The 26,547-nt window shown below is 48.3% G+C and overlaps 1 protein-coding gene across 1 annotated transcript in view; it reads left to right on the plus strand.

The window, feature by feature from the left end:
- Positions 1 to 26,547, plus strand: part of LOC309550685 (uncharacterized protein) — a 903,485-nt gene that overhangs the window by 669,737 nt on the left and 207,201 nt on the right. The window contains exons 11-12 of the mRNA XM_082251020.1: positions 15,384 to 15,488; positions 17,128 to 17,757. Coding sequence (XP_082107146.1) covers positions 15,384 to 15,488; positions 17,128 to 17,757 — 735 coding nt within the window. The remainder of the gene's footprint in view (positions 1 to 15,383; positions 15,489 to 17,127; positions 17,758 to 26,547) is intronic.

Consider the following 26,547-nt stretch of genomic DNA (forward strand, 5'->3'; position numbering starts at 1 on the left):
CCATACTGGGATGATGCCTGTAGGTTCACACACCATCCCAGTATAACCATTGAAACCCGAGAACGCCTATGTATGTTCTTTGGGCGTCAAATGGTTAACATTGAGTCATCGGTTGTCAATGGGTTTCCCCGCTGACAGCTGAACAAAAAAGAAAATTCCTTTAAATATAGTGCCTGGGGGGGTCCCCTTAGTCTGCCTGTATAATGGCGCATCTTTAGCATATATATATAGAACCTGCTGCAGCAAAAATGACATTTTCTCTTACGTCCTCCGACAGTCGCCGCCTCTTCATATTCGTCACATATGGGGTATTAGACTTTGCTCCGAAGGAGTAGCTAGGCAACAGAATATGTTAACAATAAAGCTTTAACATATCCCACCCTCAAGGGGTGGTCCCCTCAGTCAATACCCTCCTACTTCCTGCAACCATATCTCAGTTTTAATGTCTAGCTTGTCAGGAGTGGCTGGCTCTCTCTGTGCTGGGACTTTTTGTCCCAGACTCTTTCTTCTTTTTGATATTTTGTTTGAGTTTTCTCTCTACTTTTACTTAGCTGTTATTTTTGTCAGCATTAGTTAGTTCTTCGGACGAAGAGGATCATGCGGACTGGGTCTCGGGCTGATCCCCCTGGTCGCAGGTCGTGGGTCAGTGGCTTCCCAGTCTGCCATCGAGCGTTCAGCCAGGTAACGCTCCTGGCACAGTGAACGACCCATCCCTGTTCGGTGCAGGGATGATTGGTGAGGTGGCTACCTCACCGGACGCTGTGCGGTTTCTGAACCGCCATTGTGTGCGTCTTGAATTGCGACTCTCCCTGCCTCATGTGCAGCGGCTTGTTCGCCTGTGCGGGTTCCCCACGCCATGTGAGGTAAGTGTATCTATGTGGGGACCTGTCTGTCTGGGGGGGGTCTCAGTCTGGGACTGTGTAACCTGCCTTTAATCACACTGCTTGTCTCCCTATCTCTCGGCTGCATGCTGTGGGCTGCAAGGGGGGGGGGGGAGCTGTATGACACTGAGTATGTCAGGCTGGGCAGTGTGAGGAGCTGTGTGCTGTGGGGCATGTTTTTAATGGCATGTTGGGGCATATACAGCGATCGCTGCGGCGATCTAACATGTATCCATATAATGGGATAATATTGTGTGTGATTTTATGCACTGTGGAGCGGCGATTTCGGCGCCAAACGACGCCATTTTACCGGCGCCCGCTCCGGCCGCATGGTTTACATGCACGGCGGCCATTTTCTTGTAGCCTCCATAGGCTTACATAGAGCGCCCTGGCAGCATCACTTCCTCTCTCCTGGAAGCACCGATCGAGGCAGCAGCAGCAGCGGAGTCTCCTCAGGTTTTATCCTTCTATTCCTGTGTTCCATTGCCTGTATTCAGTCTGTATATTCCCTGTGGGGGTCTCATTGTGCCTGAGTGTGGTGCGGTGGGCTGCGCTTGCCGCGCTTGCTGTAAGGGGGCAGTTAACCCTTGGTTGTCTGGCATACAGGGGCAATGGATTCTCAGGAGGGCAAGTTTCCCACAGTATTGGTGGAAAGCCAGGGGACCGCTGTTTCCCCCCCAGGGGGGGATTTAGCCACTATTGTGGCTGGCCTTGCTGCACAGGTGCAAATGCTGGTGGCTGCTCAATCTACTAAACGGCCCAGAGTTGCTCTGTCCTCTGATTCTGAGGGTGAAGGTGATGGGGCTGTTCTGGCGGGGACCCCCCTATCGGGGTCCCGCTCCTCTCTTGATCTAGTGGGGTCTGAGGTAGAGGCTGAAGTTGAGGGGGTTGATAATTCTCCCCCTGGCTCGCCTGAAGAGCTTGCAATCATGGATGAGTTGATTGCTTCCATTAAGCAGACGCTACGTTTGCAGGACGAGGTGTGTCCCCCAGCTGCCTTGGCGGCTTATGGGACGCAGAGAAAACGCAGGACGCCGCAGGTTTTTCCCTGCAATGCTGATTTTCAGCGCGCTGTTAAGGACCAATGGCGCGATTTGCGCAAGCCTTTTGCGGTACCAAGTAAATTTAAGCTGCGTTATCCTTTCTCGCCTGCCACTGATGAACGGTGGTGTGTGCCTCCGCCAGTGGATCATGCTATTGCGGTTTTGAACAAAGCCACTGCGATCCCTGCAGAGGGATCCCCTGTTTTCCGTGATGCCACGGATAGGAGACTGGAGTCTCTTGCCCGTCATACTTATTCTGTTACGGGTTCTATGCTTAAGGCTCTGTTTGCTTCTCTCATGGCGGCCCAGGCGATCGCAAGTTGGACGCAGATGCTTAGGCGCGTCCTAGTGGCCGATTCGGCCTCGGCGGCGACCCTGGATATGGTGGATCAGATCCACCAGGGTGTCATGTATCTGTGTGATGCGGACCTGGACCTGATTCCGTTGGCCGCGCGTGTGCACAGCGTGGCGGTGTTGTCTTGCCGCCTGGTTTGGTTGAAATGTTGGTCGGTGGACCAATCTTCACGTAAAACCTTAGCCAATCTGCCTTATGATGGGTCTCGCCTTTTTGGGGAGTCCCTGGATGTGTTGATTAAGGGGATTACCGGGGGTAAGAGCACTCTCTTGCCCCATTTCCCCAAGGCTAAGGGGGCTTCTGGGAAGAAGCATGCTCATTTTCGGCCCCCTCAGGGGTCCTTTCGTGCCTTTCGGCCGCACTACAAGGGCAAACCGTTCAAGGGCCAAGGCTCTCAGAAGAAGCCCTGGTCTGGGAAACAGAAGTCCGGTCAATCCGGACCTGCGGCCCATAACAGTTCGGCCTGAAGGGGCGCCCTCACCCAGTTTTGGGGTGGGGGGACGCTTGCTCGGTTTTCTTCAGCCCTGGTTGGCCCGTGTGAGGGACAGATGGGTTCTGGAAATCGTTCGATCTGGTTACAAGATCGAGTTTCTCTCTCGGCCGGAGAGCAGATTTTTTCCCTCAAATCTTCAACTGTCTCCAGAGCGCCTGCGGGATCTGCACCTGGCGGTGCGGGACCTGAGGGCTCAGGGAGTGGTGGTTCCGGTGCCTCATCGGGACAGATTTCGGGGGTTTTATTCCAATCTGTTCACCGTGCCCAGGAAGGAGGGCAAGGTTCGTCCGATTCTGGACTTGAAAGCTCTGAACCGCTCTGTGCGAGTTCGCAAGTTCCGCATGGAATCCCTGCGCTCGGTGGTGGCTGCCCTGGTTCCGGGGGAATTCATGGCCTCCATCGATTTGAAGGATGCGTACCTTCACATCCCCATATTCGAGGGTCATCAGAAGTACCTTCGATTTGCCATTGCGGAGGATCACTACCAGTTTGTGGCGTTGCCCTTTGGGCTCGCCTCGGCTCCGCGGGTCTTCACCAAGGTGCTTGCACCGGTTCTGGCATTATTGAGAGCCCAGGGCATTTCTGTCCTGGGGTATCTGGACGACATTCTGGTTCGGTCTGCGACCAGACAGGGTCTGGAGAAGGACCTGTCTGTCACAATGCAAACTCTGCAGGAGTTCGGTTGGACGATAAATGTTCCAAAGTCGACACTGAGTCCGTCGGTTCGTCTCCCCTATCTGGGAATGATACTGGACTCGGTGCAGGCGAAGGTCTTCCTGCCGGAAGACAAACTCAGGACTCTTCAGGAGGAAGTCAGGTCCCTCAGGGACGTTCCACACTCGTCTCTGCGGACGGGTATGAGATGTCTGGGATTGATGGTCTCGGCCTTCGAGGCGATTCCTTTCGCGCAGTTTCACACGCGGGGTCTCCAAGCGGAGATCCTGTCCAGGTGGGACGGGCGACCTCAATCTCTGGATCTTCAGATCTCGTTGAGTCATCGCACCAGGGAAAACCTTCTGTGGTGGCTCCAGTCCCCGTTGGTGTCCGGGGGCAAGTCGTTTCGTCCGATCTCGTGGACGATAATCACCACGGATGCCAGCCTGTCGGGCTGGGGTGGTGTTCTGGGCGTTCTGTCCGCCCAGGGGACCTGGTCGGAGGGGGAGTCTTCCCTTCCGATCAACATTCTGGAATTGCGTGCGATAAGGCTCTGTCTTCATCGCTGGACGGACCGGCTGCAGGGCTGCCCGGTTCGGGTGCAGACGGACAATGCCACGGCGGTGGCCTACATCAACCACCAAGGGGGCACCAGGAGTGCCCGAGCGGCTCGAGAAGTGGCCGACATTCTGTCTTGGGCCGAGGCTCATGTCCCGGCGATAACGGCGGTTCACATTCCGGGAGTGGAGAACTGGCAGGCGGACTATCTGAGTCGCCAGACCCTGGATCAGGGGGAATGGTCTCTCCACCCGGCTGTCTTCCAGATGTTGTGCGCGAAGTGGGGTCTTCCAGATGTGGACCTGTTCGCGTCTCGCCTCAACTACAAGGTGAAGAGGTTCGTGGCAAGGACGCGCGACCCTCGGGCAGACGCGTCGGACGCGTTAGTGGCCCCGTGGCATCAGTACAGGCTGATGTACGCGTTTCCACCGATTCAGTTGCTGTCCAGGTTCCTTCGCAGGTTGCACTCGGAACGCACCACGGTGATTCTTGTGGCACCGGACTGGCCTCGCCGGTCCTGGTACGCAGACCTCGTGAATCTGGCGGTCGACGCTCCTTGGCGTCTGCCTCTTCGAGACGATCTACTGTCTCAAGGACCGATTTACCATCCTGCTTTACAGTCGCTGGCTTTGACGGCCTGGCTGTTGAGACCGAGGTCCTGAAGGAGAAGGGTCTCTCTCCAGAGGTCGTTCATACTTTGATCAACGCGAGGAAGTCTTCCTCGGGGAAGGTTTATTACCGTACTTGGAAGGCCTATTTTGCCTGGTGTGAGTCCAGGGGGTTTTCACCCCGCACGTACTCGGTTTCCCGTGTGCTGTCTTTCCTTCAGACGGGTGTCGATCAGCGTTTGGCGCTGGCTACGATTAAGGGTCAGGTGTCGGCGCTGGCCGTTCTGTTTCAACGTCCCGTGGCTTCCAACTCCTTGGTTGGCACTTTTATTCAGGGTGTGCGGCATCTGGTTCCTCCTAGGAGGGATCCTTTGCCCCCTTGGGACTTGAATCTAGTTCTATCTGTGTTACAACGTGCTCCTTTTGAACAGATCAGGGAGATCTCGTTGTCTATGTTGTCCAAAAAGGTCGCCTTTTTGGTGGCGATCACTTCGGCTCGCAGAGTGTCGGAACTGGCGGCTTTGTCCTGCAAGTCTCCGTACCTGGTTGTTCATTTGGATAAGGTGGTCTTGCGACCTAATCCTTCTTTTCTACCGAAACGAGTTTCGGAATTCCATCTTAACGAGGATATTGTTTTGCCTTCGTTGTGCACGAAGCCTAAACATCCGAAGGAGGTGAGATTGCACTCTCTGGATGTTGTTCGGGCGATAAGGGTTTACCTTAAATCGCCTGAGTCTTTTCGTAAGACTGACTCCTTGTTTGTTCTTCCAGAGGGTCCTCGGAAGGGCATGGCGGCTTCCGCCTCTACCATTGCCAAATGGATCAGGCAGACCATTGAACAGGCCTATGCCTTGCAGGGGAAGGTTCCCCCTGTGCCTGTGAAGGCGCACTCTACTAGATCACTGAGTACGTCTTGGGCCTGCCGTCATGGGGCTTCTGTAGCCCAGGTGTGTAAGGCGGCGACTTGGTCGACCGTACACACTTTCACAAAATTCTACAAAGTAGATGTTCAGGCATCGGCGGATGCTTCCTTTGGCCGCAAGTTTCTTAGTGCGGCTGTTCCATAGGGTCCCTTGTTGGGGACTCCTGGCTGTTGGGATAGTTTTTTGTATCCCCTGGTTTTTTTGTCTTTTCCTGGGTTGTTGCTCCTGTTGAGCACTTATTTTTGCTGTTGCCCAGCTGGTTTCCTTCCTTTGGTAAGGTTCCTTTCTTTGATGTGGAGACTGCGTTGCCTTTCGGCGCGGATGCGTTTCCCACCCCTCATGTTTGCACTGCTTTGGGACGTCCCCATATGTGACGAATATGAAGAGGCGGCGACTGTCGGAGGACGTAAGAGAAAACGGAATTTTTGTAAAATCTTACCTGTAAAATTCCTTTCTCTGAGTCCTCCGACAGTCGCCGCCCCCGCCCCTCTTTTGGGGTTTGAATGTATACTCTACTGCTATTCCACTAAAACTGAGATATGGTTGCAGGAAGTAGGAGGGTATTGACTGAGGGGACCACCCCTTGAGGGTGGGATATGTTAAAGCTTTATTGTTAACATATTCTGTTGCCTAGCTACTCCTTCGGAGCAAAGTCTAATACCCCATATGTGACGAATATGAAGAGGCGGCGACTGTCGGAGGACTCAGAGAAAGGAATTTTACAGGTAAGATTTTACAAAAATTCCGTTTTTAAAGAAAAAAAAAAGTCAAGTCACATTTAAAATGACTCGGGGTTGCAAATGACACAAAATGAATAATGATACAAAATTAAGCAGGGCAACTTCACATCGTGAGGCAGAAATCTTACAGAATGACCTGAACAAAATAACAAGAGTGGGCAACTACATGGCAAATGAGGTTTAATGTGGAGAAGTGTAAGGTTTTGCACTTGGGGACTAAAAACATAAACGCCCAATACACTTTGCGGGGGGGACCCCTGGGGGAATCAAAAATGGAGAAAGATCTGGGGGTCTTAGTAGAAGATAGACTTATCAACAGCATGCAATGTCAAGCTGCAGCTGCCAAAGCCAGTAGATTATTAGCATGCATAAGGAAGGGGATGTATTCCAGGGATAAAACTATAATCCTTCACTTTATAAAACTCTGGTCCGACCGCATCTGGAGTATTCTGTCCAGTTCTGGTTGCCAGTTCTCAGAAGGGATGTGAAGTAGCTGGAGAGAGTCCAGAGGAGAGCAACTAAACTAATTAGGGGATTGGAGGATCTTAATTATGAAGAGCGTCTGCAATCGCTCGATTTATTCTCCCTGGAGAAGAGACGCCTGAGAGGGGACATGATAGCGACATACAAGTACCTCAACGGTGATCTCAGCATAGAAAAAAAACTCTTCAGTCGCAAAGGAATGCATGAGGACACGAGGCCATACAATGCGTTTAGAGGAGAAGAGATTTAACCTCAGGCTACGCAAGGGTTTTTTACAGTAAGGGCTACAAGATTGTGGAATTCTCTACCACAAATGGTAGTATCTGCGGGAAGTATGGCTACTTTTAAAAGACTCTTGGATGTACATCTCAAGGATCAGAACATTCAGGGGGATGAGAGATAATTACGGCCACACACACCTACACAGGTTGAAATGAATGGACTATTGTCTTTATTCAACCTCAACTACTATGTAACTATGTAATTGCTGACTCCCGTCTATTATTAAAAAATGTAATAAAAAAACATTTGCCATGCCAGAATTTCAAAAAAAGTGTTTTTTTTCTTTGGAAATGTCATTTTATTGTAGCATATGTTATGCATGCCACAGATGTACCACTTTACAGGCCCATTAACCACTTAAGCCCCGGAAGATTTGACCCCCTTCCTGACCAGGGGGTATTTTGCGATTCGGCACTGCGTGACTTTAACGGACAATTGCGCAGTCGTGCGACGCTGTACCCAAACGAATTTGACGTCCTTTTTTACCCACAAACAGAGCTTTCTTTTGGTGGTATTTGATCACCTGTGCGATTTTTTGATCATGCGCTATAAACAAAAAAAGAGCGACAATTTTGCAAAAATAAAAATTTTTCACATTTTTTATATGAAATTCCCCAAAAAAAAATTAAAAATCAAAATTTTTTAACATTTTCGGCCAATTTGTTTTATGCTACATATGTTTGGTAAAAAAAAATTGCAAAAAGCGTATTTTGATTGGTTTGCGCAAAAGTTATCGCGTTTAATAACAAAGGGAAAGATTTTTGTCATTTTTGTTGTTTTTTTTACGCATAATGGCGGCGATCTGCGATTTTTTTTTTTTTTGCGGTACTGCGACATTGCAGCGGACAGATCGGACCCCTGACTGACATTTTTGACACTTTTGGGGTTACCAGTGACATTTCTACAGTAATCAGTGCTATACATATGCACTGTTACTGTAAAATTACACTGGCAGTGACGGGGTTAACTTTTTTGAGAGGGAGGGGCTATGTGTGTCCCTAGGGGCGTGATTCTAACTGTGATTGGCTGTGGCTTGAGATGTATGAACAGTGATCAACGGTTCTACATAGTACTATGTAGAACCGTATGATCATCATTCATACACCGGGGAGAATGACAGGCGGCTTGTTTACACTAGCCGCCTGACTTTCTCCCTCTGCAGCGGCGATCGCGAGTGACCGGCGGACGATCGGGTCCGCCGGTCACACGCGCGGGGGGTTCCATGACCACTCGGGAGCGGGAGCGCGCCTCCGGGGGCGCGCGCTCGCTCCCTAGACCCTCACAGGCTAGCGACGTAGACCTACGTCACTCTGCCTGTGAGGGGCTGACCGCCGCAGTAAATAGTCGTGCGGCAGTCGGCAAGTGGTTAAAGAGACCCCACTAGACACTAGATTTAAAGGAATTTTCCATTTTCATTGTTGCACTTTAAGCATCATTAAAATCACTGCTTCTGAACAAACGATTTACAATTTGATTTTTTTTTTTTTTTTTTAAACCAGTGAGTTTTATTAAAGTTTCGGTACAATACAAAAAAATTGCAAAAAAGGCAAGAATAGAAATATAAACTGTACAAGTACAAAGGAGTAAACAGCAGTACAAATATCAACAGTGTGCATATAAGAATGGCTATACCAGTCTCCCAAGGGAATGATAGATGAATAAGGAGCAGGTGTCTACAATACTACAAGTTCGTGTCAGGGCATTGTACCCATCTATCCCAGATTTTGTCAAATTTGTGGGGGCAGCCTCTGTGTTTGTATAGGAGTCTGCAAAAGGGAAGGACATTATTGACCTCTTTTAGCCAATTCCCAAACGTAGGGGGATGGTGCCTCATCCAGTTTCTAGTGATCAGCTTCCTAGCTATAAACAGTGTTTCCTGTAAAAATATAGTAGTGAATTTATCCATATCAGTTAGAACATTTCCCCTGTTTGGGAGTTCTGCTGCAAACTGAACAGGGGAGTGTTGGGCTCATCTCTAATAATAATAATAAAACATTTGTAGGACAAGGGGCTCCTCCCCCAAAATCCCTGGCCTTGTGGTTGTGGGACCTGCAGGGGGGACAAAATCTTAAAACTCACTTGAAAAAAGGCAGGCTCCCAGATGCACACCCCTCCCTATGTAAAAAAAAAAAAAAAAAGGAAGGGGGTACACAGTACCCCTGGTTACCTATTTACAAAAATTCAGAAAGAAAATAAACAGAATGACAATGTGAGAAATACCTATACTGGTAGATCAGAACAGGCCTCGCTATGTTCGACAAAAGAAGCTGAAAGCACATGCTCAGCGTCATATCCAGAGGTTGTCTTTGGGAAATAGACGTATGAGTGCTGCCAGCATTGCTGCAGAGGTTGAAGGGGTGGGGGGTCAGCCGGTCAGTGCTCAGACCATACGCCGCACACTGCATCAAATTGGTCTGCATGGCTGTCATCCCAGAAGGAAGCCTCTTCTAAAGATGATGCACAAGAAAGGCCGCAAACAGTTTGCTGAAGACAAGCAGACTAAAGCCCCGTACACATGCAACGATTATCGGCCGACCGGTCGTCCGTCTTTTGTCCAGAGTTGTGTTTTGTTGGTTGGAATGTGCCTAGACTGCACACGAATTTTCTCGCCCGACAAAATTCTACTTCAGAAGTGATGTCATGTGTTGGATTGCTTTCTTTGTGTTCTTTCTTCTCTGAGCATGCCCAGACTTGCTCATAAGATTTCTCCCTGTCGAAATCTGTACTGACTGCACGAAAATCGGACGTGTTTTGACGGCGGACAAAAATTTTATAGCCTGCACAACAGATTTTTTTCGGACGAAAAGTCGGAGTCTGTTGTCGGAAGCATTATACTAACAAGCCGAAAATCGGCGGATCGGTCGTCGGATGAAAATTCCCTGCCGATTTTCGACGCATGTGTACGAGGCTTTAGGATATGGATTACTGGAACCACATCCTGTGGTCTGATGAGAGCAAGATAAACTTAATTGGTTCAGATGGTGTCAAGCGTGTGTGGTGGCACCAGGTGAGGAGTACAAAGACAAGTGTGTCTTGCCTATGGTCAAGCATGGTGGTGGGAGTGTCATGGTTTGGGGCTGCATGAGTGCTGCTGGCATAGTTCATTGAGGGAACCATGAATGCCAACATGTACTGTGACATACTGAAGCAGAGCATGATCCCTTCCCTTCGGAGACTGGGCCGCAGGACAGTATTCCAACATGATAGCGGCCCCAATCACACCTCCAAGACGACCACTGCCTTGCTAAAAGGTAAAGATGATGGATTGGCCAAGCATGTCTCCAGACCTAAACCCTATTGGGCATCCTCAAACGGAAGGTGGAGGAGCGCAAGGTCTCTAACATCCACCAGCTCTGTGATGTCATCATGGAGGAGTGAAAGAGGACTCCAGTGGCAACCTGTGAACTCCATGCCCAAGAGGGTTAATAATGGGCAGTCAAAATATTGACACTTAGGGGTGTACTCACTTTTGTTTGTCAGTGGTTTAGACATTAATGGCTGTGTGTTGAGTTATTTTGAGGGGACAGCAAATTTACACTGTTATACAAGCTGTACACTCACTACTTTACATTGTAGCAAAGTGTCATTTCTTCAGTGTTGTCACATGAAAGATAGAATAAAATATTTACAAAAATGTGAGGGGTGTACTCACGTTTGTGAGATTCTGTGTATATGTGTCTATATATGTGTGTATATATATATATATATATATATATATATATATATATATATGTAGCATCCTCCTAGGTAGGTGCTAGGAAAAGCATATTGTGGCCCTGTCTGCTGCTCGGCGGGGGGGGGGGGGGGGGGGGCTGATCATTTAGCTGGGCTGGCATGTGTTCCCAGGTGTGTCTGGGGAGTCTCCCCACTGTGTCCAACGAGGGCTCTTATTGGACAGTGGAGGAAACCTGGCCAATAGCACACCAGGGCTTGTATCTATCCCAGAGGGCGGAGTCTGCCGCAATGCACCCTGGGATGGAGTATTAGTCTGAGGGGAGCACATGACAGAGCGTCTTTGGCGGGAAGCAGAGTCCCAGTGGGAGGGTGACGGCTGTCACTCCTCCTATCAGAGGAAACAAGTGTGTCCTGGGCAGTCGGCCTAGAGGACCGGAGGTTGAGCTGGGCTGCAGAGAGGGAATCCAGAGTGCTGTGGACCGAGTGGAGCTGCTGGGCAGGAAAAACAGTGTTGTGAGCACTCGAAACTGCCCAAGAGTCTGCCTAGGAAAGGGGGCCACTCCAGAAGGTCATAGGGATCCAGGAGCCAGCTAACCAGTAGAGAGATTTAGAGAAAGGGGGTGCCTGTGTCCAAACCCTGAAGAGAAGTGAGAGAAAAGGGGGCGCTGGTGCGGGCCCTGAAGTGTTCAGCAGTGCAGCAGTGTATACAAATAGCTACCTCAGCAAGGAGTGCTTATGGGTGCTTAAAGAGGACTTCTTTATCCAGAAAAGCAGTCACAAGTAGGTTCAACGTTAACAGGCATCAGGCCAGCGTTGACCGGCATCCAGCCAGCGTCAAGTCAGCGCCAATTGGCATTTTGTAAGTGTCTACGCCAAGTTGTACATAGTTGAGTCAAAGGAGTATCCCACTCATCCCTTCTCCTATCCAAGTTACCAAAAAAATACAAAAAACCCAAAGATACCGGACTGGTCATTGTCTCAGTGCTCACACTTGGAGAAACATGCATAAAGGTACTTTTGTTGCACCCGGTGACCCATATCCAGCATTGTGCTACATATATATATATATAGTGTAGGGGGACATTAACATTATTATTTGATTATTATGATGTGTAGTGTGAGGTAATGAGAAGAGTGGTCTCCTCTGAGAACGACGGAGAACTTAGCAGCGGTTAATTTCTTCTGCTTGATAAACTGACACCTATAAGTTTCTCAGAACTGCAGTTTCTCTGAGCTCCAGAAGGTGGTGATGTCACTTCTGCCTAGATAGGAAGTCTCTATAGAAGATAGACAGGAAGTGATGTCAGGAAAAAACAGGGCTTTTGATGTGGCAGGAAGTGCAGAGGAGACATATTTTGAAGTGGCAGCAGAGAAGGTGATAAGATCTTATTTTATATCTTATTTATACCTCCACCCTTATCACCCCCTCCCAGATACTCCTAACCTGGTCACCCCTCCCAGATACCCCTACCCTGGTCACCCCCTCCCAGATACCTCTACCCTGGTCACCCCTCCCAGATACCCCTACCCTGCTCACCCCCTCCCAGATACCTCTACCCTGATCACCCCTCCCAGATACCTCTACCCTGATCACCCCTCCCAGATACCTCTACCCTGGTCACCCCTCCCAGATACCTCTACCCTGATCACCCCTCCCAGATACCTCTACCCTGATCACCCCTCCCAGATACCCCTACCCTGATCACCCCTCCCAGATACCTCTACCCTGGTCACCCCTCCCAGATACCCCTACCCTGATCACCCCTCCCAGATACCTCTACCCTGGTCACCCCTCCCAGATACCTCTACCCTGATCACCCCTCCCAGATACCTCTACCCTGGTCACCCCTCCCAGATACCTCTACCCTGGTCACCCCTCCCAGATACCCCTACCCTGATCACCCCTCCCAGATACCCCTACCCTGGTCACCCCTCCCAGGTACCCCTACCCTGGTCACCCCTCCCAGGTACCCCTACCCTGGTCACCCCCTCCCAGGTACCCCTACCCTGGTCACCCCCTCCCAGGTACCCCTACCCTGGTCACCCCCTCCCTGGTACCCCTACCCTGGTCACCCCCTCCCAGGTATCCCTACCCTGGGCACCCCCTCCCAGGTATCCCTACCCTGGGCACCCCCTCCCAGGTATCCCTACCCTGGGCACCCCCTCCCAGATACCCCAACCCTGATCACCCCCTCCCAGATACCCCAACCCTGATCACCCCTCCCAGATACCCCTACCCTGGTCACCCCCTCCCAGATACCCCTACCCTGGTCACCCCCTCCCAGATACCCCTACCCTGATCACCCTTCCCAGATACCCCTACCCTGGTCACCCTTCCCAGATACCCCTACCCTGGTCACCCTTCCCAGCTACCCCTACCCTGGTCACCCCCTCCCAGGTACCCCTACCCTGGTCACCCCCTCCCAGGTACCCCTACCCCCCAAAAAAAAGAAATGTTCTTGAGCCGCCCCTGGGATTGGAATATGTACTGTGTATGTCTTTATTTTATAAGATTCAAATATGAAGAGAGAAAGAAAATGTAATTTGTAGAAAAATGTCATGAAAACTTATTTTTCCATAATGATTCCAGTCTGAGATCTTCCATAGCTCCCAACTGTCCCTGATTTGGAACAAAGTCCTTCTGTTCCTCTTTCCTCCTCATTTTGGTCTGATCTTTATAGTTGTATATAAAATACACTATGCATCTTTCAAAAAGTGTTTCCCAGTGCTAAACCTTTCATCCAATTTCTAAATTGTTGCATTTGTAAATTTCAAAAGCCAATAGAAAAGAATAGTAGTGGTAAAAAAGCACTTGTGGGTTTAACTAATAATTTATTTTGTATAATTCTCATTTAAGGGGGCCTGGCAGGGGTGTGTGTTCTATGCCTTTACGCGTTTGCTAATAGGTGCCCCTCCATTCCCATCTCAAATTGTTACGTTGAAATAACGGACATCTACGCCAATCAGGTTTGCATTGGTCTCCATATGTTTACTCAGAGTTTACGCCATACAGCCGTACAACGGTTCACACCATCCTTCAACGGATGTGTGACCCAGATTACATTTTGGTTACAGCTTTTATAGTACATAAATGGGCACAAGCCCAAGTTACAGATTACACAAAGTTTTCACAATATTACACAAGATTTGGGAATTATGGATATTTATCCTAAAATGTGATGAGTAAAGTCTCCGGAGTACACGGAGATCAGAGGAATATAATGTGTCCTGGCGAAGCCCAAAGGCAAAGTTCATCTTTCAGTTTAGGAGAGGTGGGACGCACCCAGGAGAAATGATCCTGTGTACAGAAACCTCACAGAGCTCCCCTCACTGCTCCCCCTCCCAATGTCCCTCCAATCAGAGTCAGAGAATCCTATGACATGATCACACTGACCTCACAGCTCTTCATGTCCCTCTATCTGGCACTATTCTTTTTATGCGATGGTCTTATGATGTAGGTGGACTCTTGGTATCCTCACAACCAAAACAGGTCTGTTGGTCCTGCGTTGTGAATAATGGTTCAAAATGCCTTTTACCTACATTGTGGGGGACCTGTGTGGGTAAATTATATGTATATTATATTAGTATATATATTATTATTATAAATTATAAGTATAGGTGAGGCTTTATTAAAATGGAGACCTGACCGGAGAGGTAGGGAGAATTCTAGGAATATCATTTGATTTTACTATTTGTGTTCAGATGTAGAGTTTTCCTCCTGCGAAGTCTGGAGATCATATGACCATCACATTGCCTCCACCTCCCTCCCTGGTAGAATAGAGAAATAAGAAGAAGATTATAGAAGTCACCGGAGAGATCATTGAGGAGAGGTGAGCGGTGCTGGGAATTCTGGGACATTATCCAGTAACAGACAAGGGATGTGTCTGGATGGTGACTGTATCATTGTGTGTGTCAGGTTCCTATAAGGTGTCAGGATGTCACTGTCTATTTCTCCATGGAGGAGTGGGAGTATTTAGAAGGACACAAGGATCTCTACAAGGACGTCATGATGGAGAATCAGCCGCCCCTCACATCACCGGGTAAGAGGAGACTTTATTGTAAAGGAGAGAGCAGTACGGAGGGTCCACCTAGATCCCCCATCATCTGATAAACACATAGAAACAATGTATTCAGTCAGTGTGTGTGTTTCCTACAGATGGATCCAGTAATGGGAACCCACCAGAGAGATGTCCCCGTCCTCTGTATTCCCGGGATTCCACACAGGAAGGTCACACCATCCCTCACCATCATCAGGTAGATGATTGACACTCATTGGTAGTTCTGGTTTATACACAGCATGTTTGTTACAATAAATATTTTATTACATCTTTCAGAGTGGAATCCTCGGGGATGATAATATTGTTGTTAAAGAAGAGTATAAAGAGGAGGATGAGGAGTATGGAGTAATGAAGGAGGTTTCAGAAGGACACAAGGATCTGATGGAGCCACCTAATACCAGGAACCCACCAGAGAGATGTCCCCGTCCTCTGTATTCCCGGGATTCCACACAGGAAGATCACACCATTCCTCACAGTTTCAAGGTTGGTGGGATGGAACATCTAGAACATGAAGTTGTGGATTTCTTATGTGAAATCGCATTATTAAAGCTTGTGTCTTACAGATGATATTTTCTATCCTTCTCTTGGTTTAGGGTGAAGATCTGATAGATATAAAAGTTGAGGTTAAAGCAGAAGAAGAAGAGATGTATGTGAGGGATGATCAGCAGTCTATGGAGGAGAATGGAATAATTAGGCTAATTATAGAGGAGGACACCTCTACAGAGATCAGCACAGGTGGGTTATTAACACTAAATACATTCTTCCACCCATACTGCTCACTGATTGCTCTGGAGTAGAGTAAGAACTGGATGATATCAGCCTGTAATACCATGGTCACTTTCCTGAGCTGTGTTCCCCATCCTGTATTTCTCTCGGATAATCTTCCTTCTCTGTGCTGCAGACACAATTTATGTATCTAGACTGGATTTATGGAGATTCTGGGGTTCAGCTGGCAGCAAAATGTTCATAATCGCCATAGGCATTACTAGATCTAGGGACCTGGGATATGTGTTTTTGGGTCTTCCTCCCCATGCCCAGGTCTAGCAAGAATCTGACAGAACAATTCTCCCGGGGTTACTTGCTCTGTTGTCTGTAGGCTGTGCCGGGTGGAGGGATATGTCTGTATAGTCTAAGACCCAAATCACTGTTTTAGGAGATGGGAGGCAGCGGTGTGGGAACTCTGAAACTTGCCTCAAGACAACATTTAATCTTCTACTGAATACCAAAATATTGAATCCTGACCCTTACAATATTTAATTTAAATTGTACATTACATACTCCTGACCCCTGCACTATATACTCTATATTGTACATTACATACTCCTGACCCCTGCATTATATACTCTATATTGTACATTACATACTCCTGACCCCTGCACTATATACTCTATATTGTAAAGTGTATGTATCAGGTGCGCTAATCAATCAAATTATGTGAAGGTTTAAATAAAATCACGTGAATAATTTCAAAACATGAATGAAGGGTCTGGAGTAAAACCAAACAGATTTGCTGGAATAACATACATAACAGTGAATCAATGGAAAAAATTGAAAAACTGCTGGTACAAACTGAAAATGATACACAAATGTGACAATGGATCTGATCGGATTTATTTTGTGTATCATTTGGGACTGCCTTTGTCACGATATTGATTTGTGTTGTCACCCATTTCTTTGATATTCACTGGTGAATCCATTGTCACATTTGTGTATCATTTTCAGTTTGTACCAGCAGTTTTTTCAATTTTTTCCATTGATTCACTGTTATGTATGTTATTCCAGCAAATTTGTTTGGTTTTACTCCAGACCCTTCATTCATGTTTTGAAATTATTCACGTGATTTTATTTGAACCTTCACATAATTTGATTGATTAGCGCACCTGATACATACACTTTACATTTCACTTCACCATAATTGGTTCTAAGGTAGCAGCTTTCTCAACAGTTTAATCAGCGCACTTTCACTTTTTTACCTATATACTCTATATTGTACGTTACACACTCCTGACCCCTGCACTATATACTTTGTTGTACATTACATACTCCTGGCCCCTGCACTATATACTCTATGTTGTACATTACATACTCCTGACCCCTGCACTATATACTCTATGTTGTACATTACATACTCCTGACCCCTGCACTATATACTCTATGTTGTACATTACATACTCCTGGCCCCTGCACTATATACTCTATAATAGTGCAGGGGCCAGAAATGAACTGGTAGGAGATCAGAGGACCCATTTACTAGTTACCTTGAGGGTGGAATTGTAAGATCCTCAGAGATAAAGCTGCCTGATGTGGGCGGAGTCCTCGTTTAGGGGAACCAATCTGCTGATGTCTAGTAATAATCTTTTTATTTCTATTTTAGTAGATGGACGGGAGATGAGGAAAACCTCAGAGGATTGTCTCACTTTGTCTCCAGACTGTAAAGTAGAAGATGAGAACATCACGCAGTATAGTCCAGGAGAAAACCCGGCTACCTCAAATGTCCATCCGGCACCACACAGTGTAGATGGACCATCGTATTCCTCTTATCCTGAGGAACCTCAGACTGTGAGGGACGGTGCTGCCCTTCCAACAGATAAAAGGGTTTCCTGTACTGAGTGCGGGAAGTTTTTCCAATTTAAATCCCATTTTATTGTGCATAAAAGATCTCACACTGGGGAGAAGCCGTATTCCTGCCTTGATTGTGGGAAATGTTTTTCAGTGAAGTCCCATCTTATTACACATCAGAGGTCTCACACTGGGGAGAAGCCTTATTCTTGTTCTGAGTGCGGGAAAGGTTTTAAACAAAAATCAGAACTTGTCTCACATCAGAGGTGTCACACCGAGGAAAAGCCGTTTTCCTGCTCTGAGTGCGGAAAATGTTTTAAACAAAAATCCGTACTTGCCACGCATCAGAGATCTCACACAAAGGAAAAGCCATATTCCTGTACTGAGTGCGGGAGATGTTTTTCAGATAAGTCCAATCTTTGTAGCCATCAGAGATTGCACATGAGTGAAAAACCACATTCCTGTCCAGAGTGCGGAAAAAGTTTTGTACAAAAATCAAAACTTGTCAAACATCAGAGGTGTCACACCAGGGAAAAGCCTTATTCCTGTCCTGAGTGCGGGAAATGTTTTTCAGATAAGTCCAATCTTTACAGACATCAGAAATTGCACTTGAGTGAAAAGTCATATTGCTGTTCTGAGTGCGGGAAATGTTTTTCACAGAAATCCAATCTTTACAGACATCAGAGATTGCACACAGGGGAGAAGCCACTCTCCTGTTCGGAGAGGGAATTGTTATTCACTGAAGTTCTGTCTTCCTGTACATCAGGAATCCCACATGGCTATGATTAAGGCTACGTGCCAAAACGCGTAAGCCCTGTATTATTTTGTACCATACCTGGGTTAATAAATATATTTAATGCGGAAGCTTGAGCTGCCAGATTTCTTTCATCGCCAGCGTCACTATGGTGATGGTGAGCTACTCCGATGACAGGATGTAAATAAAATAGTACAAAAAGGAACAAAAAATTTTAACCATTTTAAGACTGGAAGGATTTTCCCCCTTAATGACCAGGCCCTATTTTGCGATTCGGCACTGCGTTACTTTAACGGACAATTGCGCGGTTGTGCAACGCTGTACCCAAATAAAATTGACGTTCTTTTTTTCCCACAAATAGAGCTTTCTTTTGGTGGTATTTGATCACCTCTGCAATTTTTATGTTTTGCACTATAAATGAAAAAAGAGCGACAAGTTTGAAAAAACAAACAATATTTTTCACATTCTGATCTATAACATTCCCCCCCCAAAAAAATTTAAAAATCAAATTTTTTAACATTTTAGGCCAATTTGTTTTCTGCTACATATTTTTGGTAAAAAAAATCACAGTGAGCGTATTTTGATTGGTTTGCGCAAACGTTTTTTGAGTCTACTAACTATGGTAAAGATTTATGTCATTTTTATTGTTTTTTTTTTTAGTTTACTAGTAATGGCGGCGATCTATGTTTTTTTTTTTTTTGCGGGACTGCGACATTGTGGTGGACAGATCAGATCCCTAACTGACATTTTTGACACTTTTGGGGGTACCAGTGACATTACTACAGTAATCAGTGCTATAAATATATGCTGCCGAGTGGGGGTGGGAGCGTGCCGGCGGCGGCACACACTCGCCCCCTAGCTTCCCGCCCATGCCCGACGTACCCCTACGTCGGCTTGCGCAGGAGAGCCACCCTGCCGCTGTAAATGTGCGACGGGTGGTCGGGAAGTGGTTAAAAGAAAAAGAAAAAAAATTGCAAAAAAACCTGTAAAAAAGAAATGGTTTTGCAAACTCCAAGCGGGCTTTTATGTGTTTTGCAATGGGTTGAGGCTTCCTTCTAGCCACTGTGCTATAAAGGCCAGATCGGTGGAGGGCTGCAGTGATGGTTTTCCTTCTAGAACTTTGTCCCATCTCCACGCAGGATCTCTGGAGCTCAGGTTCTTGGTCACCTCTCTTACTAAGGTCCTTCTCCCCCGATTGCCCAGTTTGGCCGGGCGTCCAGCTCTTGGAAGTGTCTTGGTTGTGCCAAACTTCTTCCACTTGAGAATTATGGAGGCCACTGTGCTCGTGGAAACCTTCAGTGCAGCAGAAATGTATTGTAGCCTTCCCAAGATCTGTGCCTTGCAGTAATCCTGTCTCTGAGCTCCGTATGCAGTTCATTTGACCTCATGACTTGCTCTAACACAGTATGCACTGACAGTTGTGAGGCCTTTTATAGAGAGGTGGGTGTCTTTCCAAATCATGTCTAATTGATTTAACCACTTAAGGACCACCCGCCGCAGTTATACTGCGGCAGGCTGGCCCTCCTGCGCAAACCGCCAAAGGTATACGTCGGGCGTGCTCCTGCAGCTAGGGGGCGAGCACGCGCCGCCGCGCTCCCGCCCCCACTCGGCAGCGGGGAAGCCGAAGAACGGGGCTGGTGGCTCCGATTGCCGCCGGGCACCCTCGATCGCTCCCCGCTGAGAGAAAAGAACGGTCAGCTGTTGTAAACAAAGCTGACCGTTCTTCTCCCTGGAATGAAAACAGAGAGCCTGTGATCCTTCTATATAGGATCACAGTTCTCTGTGATCATTTCACAAGCCCCGCCTCATACAGTTAGAATCACTCCCCTAGGTACACATTTAACCCTTTGATCGCCCACAATGTTAACCCCTTCCCTGCCAGTTTCATTAGTACAGTAATGGCACTTTTCCACTGCATGGAACCGAACGGTTCGGCTCGCTTTTGTGCTTTTCCACTGCTGGTACCGCATGGTACGGTGTAGGAACGGTTCAAGACGGTACAGTATGGCGGCGCTTTTCCACTGCATGGAACCAAACGGTACAGCTCTCAAAAACAGTACCACCTCGATTGTGGTTCCAAGAGGTACCATATCCCACAATCCTTTGCATGCAGTCACTACTAGCCACTGATTGGTCAGAGAATCGTTGTTATCCCACCCACTTAACTTTAGTACTACTTTAGTGGAAAAGCAAACCGTACCGTACCGTACCGAACTGTTCCAACACCGTACCATGCGGTACCAGCAGTGGAAAAGCAAACCAGGCCGAGTAGAGCCAAGCGGGTACTTGCAGTGGAAAAGTGCCATAACAGTGCATATTTATAGCACTGATTACTGTAGTAGTGTCAAAAATGTCAGTCAGGGGTCCGATATGTCCGCCGCAATGCCGTAGTCCCGCAAAAAATCGCAGATTGCCGCCATTACTAGTAAAAAAAACAATAAAAATGACAAATCTTTCCCGTAGTTAGTAGACGCGATAACTACAAACAAACAAACAAACCAATCAAAATACGCGTATTGCGCCTAAAATGTTAATAATTTAGATTTTTACATTTTTTTTTGGGGGGGGGGGAATGTTATATAGCAGAATGTGAGAATAGTTTTTTTTTTTTTTTTCAGAATTGTTGCTATTTTTTAGTTTATAGCGTAAAAAATAAAAATCGCACAGGTGATCAAAGACCACCAAAAGAAAGCTCAATCTGTGGGAAAAAAAGGACGAAAATTTTATTTGGGTACAGCGTCGCATTACTGCACAATTGTCAGTTAAAGTATTGCAGTGCCGTATTGCAAAAAATGGCCTGGTCATTAACCACTTGCCAACCGCCGCGCGACTATTTACTGCGGCAGTCAGCTGCTCCTGGGCAAAGCGACGTAGACCTACTTCACTCGCCCAGGAGCCTGTAGGGGGCGAGCACGCGCCGCCAGAAGCGCACTCCTGCCCCCGCTCGTCCCCTGCCTTCCCCACACGTGTGACCGGCGGCTCCAATGTCCGCCGGCCACTCGCGATCTTCCACAGGAGAGGGAGAAGGACGGACGCCTGATGTAAACACAGCCGCCTGTCATTTTCCCTGATGTAAGTACAGAGGCTATGCGATCCTGCTATGTAGGATCGTATGTCTCTGTAGTTACATACCAAGCCACGCCCCCCCCCCACAGTTAAAATCACGCCCCTAGGGATACATTTAACCCACTGATCACCAATAAAGTAAACCCCTTCCCTGCCAGTGTCATTTTGACAGTAACAGTGCATATTTATAGCACTGATTACTGTAGTAATGTCACTGGTGCTCCCAAAAATGTTAGTCAGGGGTCCGATCTGTCCGCCGCAATGTCGCAGTCCCGCAAAAAAAATCGCAGATCGCCGCTATTACTAGTTAAAAAAAAAAACAATAAAAATTACCTAAATCTTTCCTGTAGTAAGTAAACGCAATAACTTTTGTGCAAACCAATCAAAATACGCTTATTGCGATTTTTTTTTTTTTGTTACCAAAAATATGTAGCAGAAAATAAATTGGCCTAAAATGTTAAAAAAATTGGATTTTTTTTACATTTTTTTTTGAGAATTTCATATAAAAAATGTGGAAAATATTGTTATTTTTTCAAAATTGTCGCTCTTTTTTGTTTATAGCGCAAAAAATAAAAAACAGGTGATCAAATACCATCAAAAGAAAGCTCTGTGTGTGGGGAAAAAAGGACGCCAATTTCATTTGGCGTGTCGCACGACGCAAAAGTCCGTTAAAGTCACGCAGTGCCGAATCGCAAAATAAGGCCCTGGTCTTTGAGCAGCCAAATCCTCCGGGGCTTAAGTGGTTAAGGGGGAAAATCCTTCTGGTCCAGAAGTGGTTAAGGAGAAAAAACTGAATTTTTGTAAAATCTTAAATGTAAAATTCCTTTCTCTGAGTCCTCCGACAGTCGGCGCCTCCTCTAAGTCATCACTATTGGGTATTGACTTCTGCTCCGCAGGAGTAGCTAGGCATAAGACTTAGTCAAAAAGAACAAAGGCATTTGCATATACACACCCATGGGGGCTGTCCTACTAGGTCAATACCCCCCTGCAGTGACCACTCCCAACTCAGTTTGGTAGCATAGCAGTAGGAAATAAGACAACAACCCCAAATAGGGGCGAGGGCTGCGACTGTCGGAGGACTCAGAGAAAGGAATTTTACAGGTAAGATTTTACAAAAATTCAGTTTTCTCTTACGTCCTCCGACAGTCGCCGCCTCCTCTAAGTCATTACTATTGGGATGTCCCAAAGCAGTGTATACATGAGGGGTGGGAGACGCAACCGTAGCATAGGCAACGCAGTACCCACATCAGAGAAAGGAACCTTACACGCACAGTAAGAGAACCTTCTGGGCAACAGAAAACAAGGCTCAACAGGAGCAACAGCCCAGGAAAGCAAACTCCAACAGCCAGGGACCCATAAAAAAAACAAGGGTCCTTCATGGCACTGCCGCACTGAGAACTTTGCGTCCAAAGGAGGCATCAGCTGATGCCAGAACGTCTACCTTTGTAGAATTTGGAAAAAGTGTGCACCGACGACCAAGTCGCAGCCTTGCACACCTGGGCCACCGAGGCCCGATGCCAATAGGCCCAGGACGCACTCACAGATCTGGTAGAGTGCGCCTTAACAGGGAAGGGTGGAACCCATTCCTTCAAAGCATGAGCCTGTTCAATGGTCTGGCTGATCCATTTGACAATAGTCGCTGCAGACGCAGCCATGCGCTTCCGAGGTCCCTCAGGAAGGACAAAGAGGGAATCCGTCTTCCGGAAGGATTCCGTAGACGACAGGTAAGCCCTGATCGCCCTGACAATATCCAAGGAATGCAGAGCAACCTCCTTAGGATGCTTAGGCTTCGTACAAAGCGAAGGCAAGACAATGTCCTCATTAATGTGGAACTCAGAGACCACCTTAGGAAGAAAGGAGTGATGCGGACGCAAGACCACCTTATCCTTGTGAATCACCAAGTACAGAGAACGGCAAGATAATGCTGCCAGTTCCGACAACCTGCGAGCCGAAGTGATCGCCACCAAAAAGGCAACCTTCTTAGACAGCAGAGGCAACGAAATCTCCCGGATGTGTTCAGAGGGAGCACGCTGTAACACGGACAAAGCCAAGTTAAAGTCCCATGGAGGTAAGGGCTCCTTCCTGGGAGGAGCCAAATGTCGCACACCTTGAATGAAGGTGCGAACCAGAGAGTGAGATGCCACAGGGCGTTGGAAAAGAATAGCCAGTGCAGACACCTGACCCTTGATCATGGCCAGCGCCAGGCGCTGGTCCACCCCAGACTGGAGGAAGGCCAACACTCTCGACACCGAGTACGAGCGAGGGGAGAACCCCCTGGACTCACACCAGGCGAAATAAGCCTTCCAGGTATGGTAATAGATTTTACCAGAGGAGGTTTTTCTAGCCTTGACAAGGGTAGGGATGACCTCAGGGGAGAGCCCCCTGTCCCTCAGGACCTGGGTCTCAACAGCCAGGCCGTTAAAGCCAGCGACTGTAAAGCAGGATGGAAGATCGGACCCTGAGACAGGAGATCTTCCTGCAGAGGCAGCCACCACGGAGGCGCTATTGCCAGGTGAACAACGTCGGCGTACCAGGACCGGCGTGGCCAGTCCGGCGCCACCAGAATCACCAGGTGCGGTTCCGAGGCCAACCTGCGGAGGAACCTGGATAGCAACTGAATCGGAGGAAAGGCATACATCAGACGATACTGATGCCAAGGGGCCACCAACGCACCCGAGGCGTCCGCCAGAGGATCGCACGTTCTTGCCACGAACCTTTCCACCTTTTGGTTTAGCCGAGATGCGAACAGATCCACGTCCGGGGATCCCCACTTCGCACACAGCATCTGGAAGACCTACGGGTGCAGGGACCATTCCCCCTGGTCCAGGGTCTGGCGGCTCAGATAGTCGGCCTGCCAATTCTCCACACCCGGAATGCGAACTGCTGAGATTGCCGGAACATGAGTCTCAGCCCAAGACAGAATGTCGGTCACCTCCCGGGCCGCCCTGGCACTCCTGGTGCCCCCTTGGTGGTTGATGTAAGCCACCACGGTAGCATTGTCCTTTTGTACTCGAACAGGACAGCCCCAAAGTTGGTCCGACCACTGGAAGAGACAGAGTTTTATCGCTCGCAATTCCAGCACATTTATCGGGAGGGAGGACTCCTCCTCCGACCAAGTGCCATGGGCAGACAGGTTGCCCAGGACTCCACCCCAGCCCGACAGGCTGGCATCCGTGGTAATCACCGTCCACAACAACGGACGAAAGGACTTGCCTTCCGACACCATCGGGGACTGGAGCCACCACAGAAGAGCCAATCTGGTCTGACGACTCAATGAGACACTCAGATCCAGGGACTGAGGTAGTCGGTCCCACCTGGCCAGGATCTCCGCCTGGAGAGCCCACGTGTGAAACTGAGCAAAGGGTATCGCCTCGAAGGCTGAAACCATCAACCCCAGGCCCCGCATACAGGTCCTGAGTGACGAGGACGGATTGTCCCTGAGGGACCTGATCTCGTCCTGTAAGGTCCGGAGCTTGTCCTCCGGCAAGAACACCTTTGCCTGAGTCCAGAATAATTCCCAGATAGGGAAGACGAAGGAGAAGAAGATCGTCCAGGTACCCCAAGACCGCAATGACCTGTGCCCTTAACAGGCCCAGAACCGGCGCCAGCACTTTGGTAAATACCCTTGGAGCCGAAGCGAGAACGAAAGGTAATGCCACAAACTGATAGTGGTCCTCTGCGATAGCAAACCGAAGGTACCGCTGATGACCCTCGAAAATGGGGATGTGCAGGTACGCATCTTTTAGATCTATCGAGGCCAGGAATTCCCCTGGACTCAGGGAGGCCACCACCGAGCGGAGAGACTCCATACGGAACCTCCGAATGCGCACGAAGCGGTTCAGCGCTTTCAGGTCCAGAATAGGACGTACTTTGCCCTCCTTCCTGGGCACAGTGAACAGATTTGAATAAAAACCCCGAAACCTGTCCCAATTAGGCACCGGGACAATCGCCCCCTGAGCAAGAAGGTCCTGCACCGCCTGATACAGGTCCTGCAGACGCCCAGGAGGCAAATTAAGATTTGATTTGAGGGAAAAAATCTGTCCACCCGCTGGGAAAGGAATTCGATCTTGTACCCTGACCGAATGATTTCCTGAACCAACCTGTCCGAAATCCGGAGCAGCCAAGGTTGGAGGAAACCGTGCAAACGTCCCCCCACCCCTGAAAAGGGTGAGGGCGCCCCTTCAGGCAGAGGTGGATTGACCCACCGAGCCGGCATTGCCTGACTTCTGCTTGCCCACCCAGGGCTTCTTCTGATTCCCCTGGGCCTTGAAGGGCTTGCCCTTGGATTGGTTCCCGAAAGGCACGAAAGGACCCCTGAGTGGATCGAGACGCAGAACTCCGCTTGCCACGAAAGAACTTGTTCTTCGGGTTCTGGGGCAGCAAGGTGCTCTTGCCCCCTGTGAGGCCTTTCACCAGGGTATCCAACGATTTGCCAAAAAAGGCGAGAACCAGCATAGGGAAAATCCGCAACAGTTTTCCGCGAGGACTGGTCAGCCGACCAGCTCTTCAGCCAGATCAGTCGCCGGTTAAGCACCGAGACACTAGACAGGCGTGCTACCAAAGGGGCCTCATTTAAGGCCGCATCACACAAATACATGATTCCTTGGTGAATTTGATCCACCATATCCAGCCGGGCAGGCGGAACAGCATCAGACACGAGGTTGCTCCTAAGCACCTTAGTCTAATCAGCCACCACCAGGGCCGGACTGGGAATAAAAACCAGCCCTGGAAATAATTTCATACCAGCCCCATAGCATTATTATACCAGCCCCAGTGGCGTAGCATCGGTTGTCATCACCCAACCCCAAGGCAAGTAGTTTGCGCCCCTAACCAACGGACATTTAGCGCTCTCTGGCTCCCTACCACTCATACAGAATTAGGACAGCCCAGCTGGGAGGCCACAGGCTCTAGGAACAGCCCAGCTGGCCCCCCCTCCACACTATCTAATACACTGCTGACCCCCCCCCCCTTCCAGCTATCTAATACACTGCAGACCCCCCCCTGCCCGCTGTCTAATACACTGCAGAACCCCCTCCCCGCTATCTAATACACTGCAGAACCCCCTCCCCGCTATCTAATACACTGCAGACCCCCCCTCCCCACTATCTATCCCCCTAATACAATGCTGATCTACCCCCTAATACAATGCTAAAGGTAAAAGGAGCCTACGTGCTGACCATAAACCAGATGTAGTGAGTGAGAGCAAATAATAAATATAGAGTGTAAAAGGGGAGCAGAGATTAGCAGCCAATTCTTAGTAGTGTCACCACATACATAAACACAAATAGAAAAAGTCCCGGTAAATAAAATCGGCGCTTGATCAATCCCATAAAATTAATAGAAATGCAAGAATTAATAAACACATAAGTTAGAACAAGTGACAATCATAAATACATCAAATAAATAAATATTGAA

Source organism: Pelophylax lessonae (genome assembly GCF_965119305.1).
Source record: "Pelophylax lessonae genome assembly, chromosome: 3".
Classification (NCBI taxonomy): Eukaryota; Metazoa; Chordata; class Amphibia; order Anura; family Ranidae; genus Pelophylax; species Pelophylax lessonae.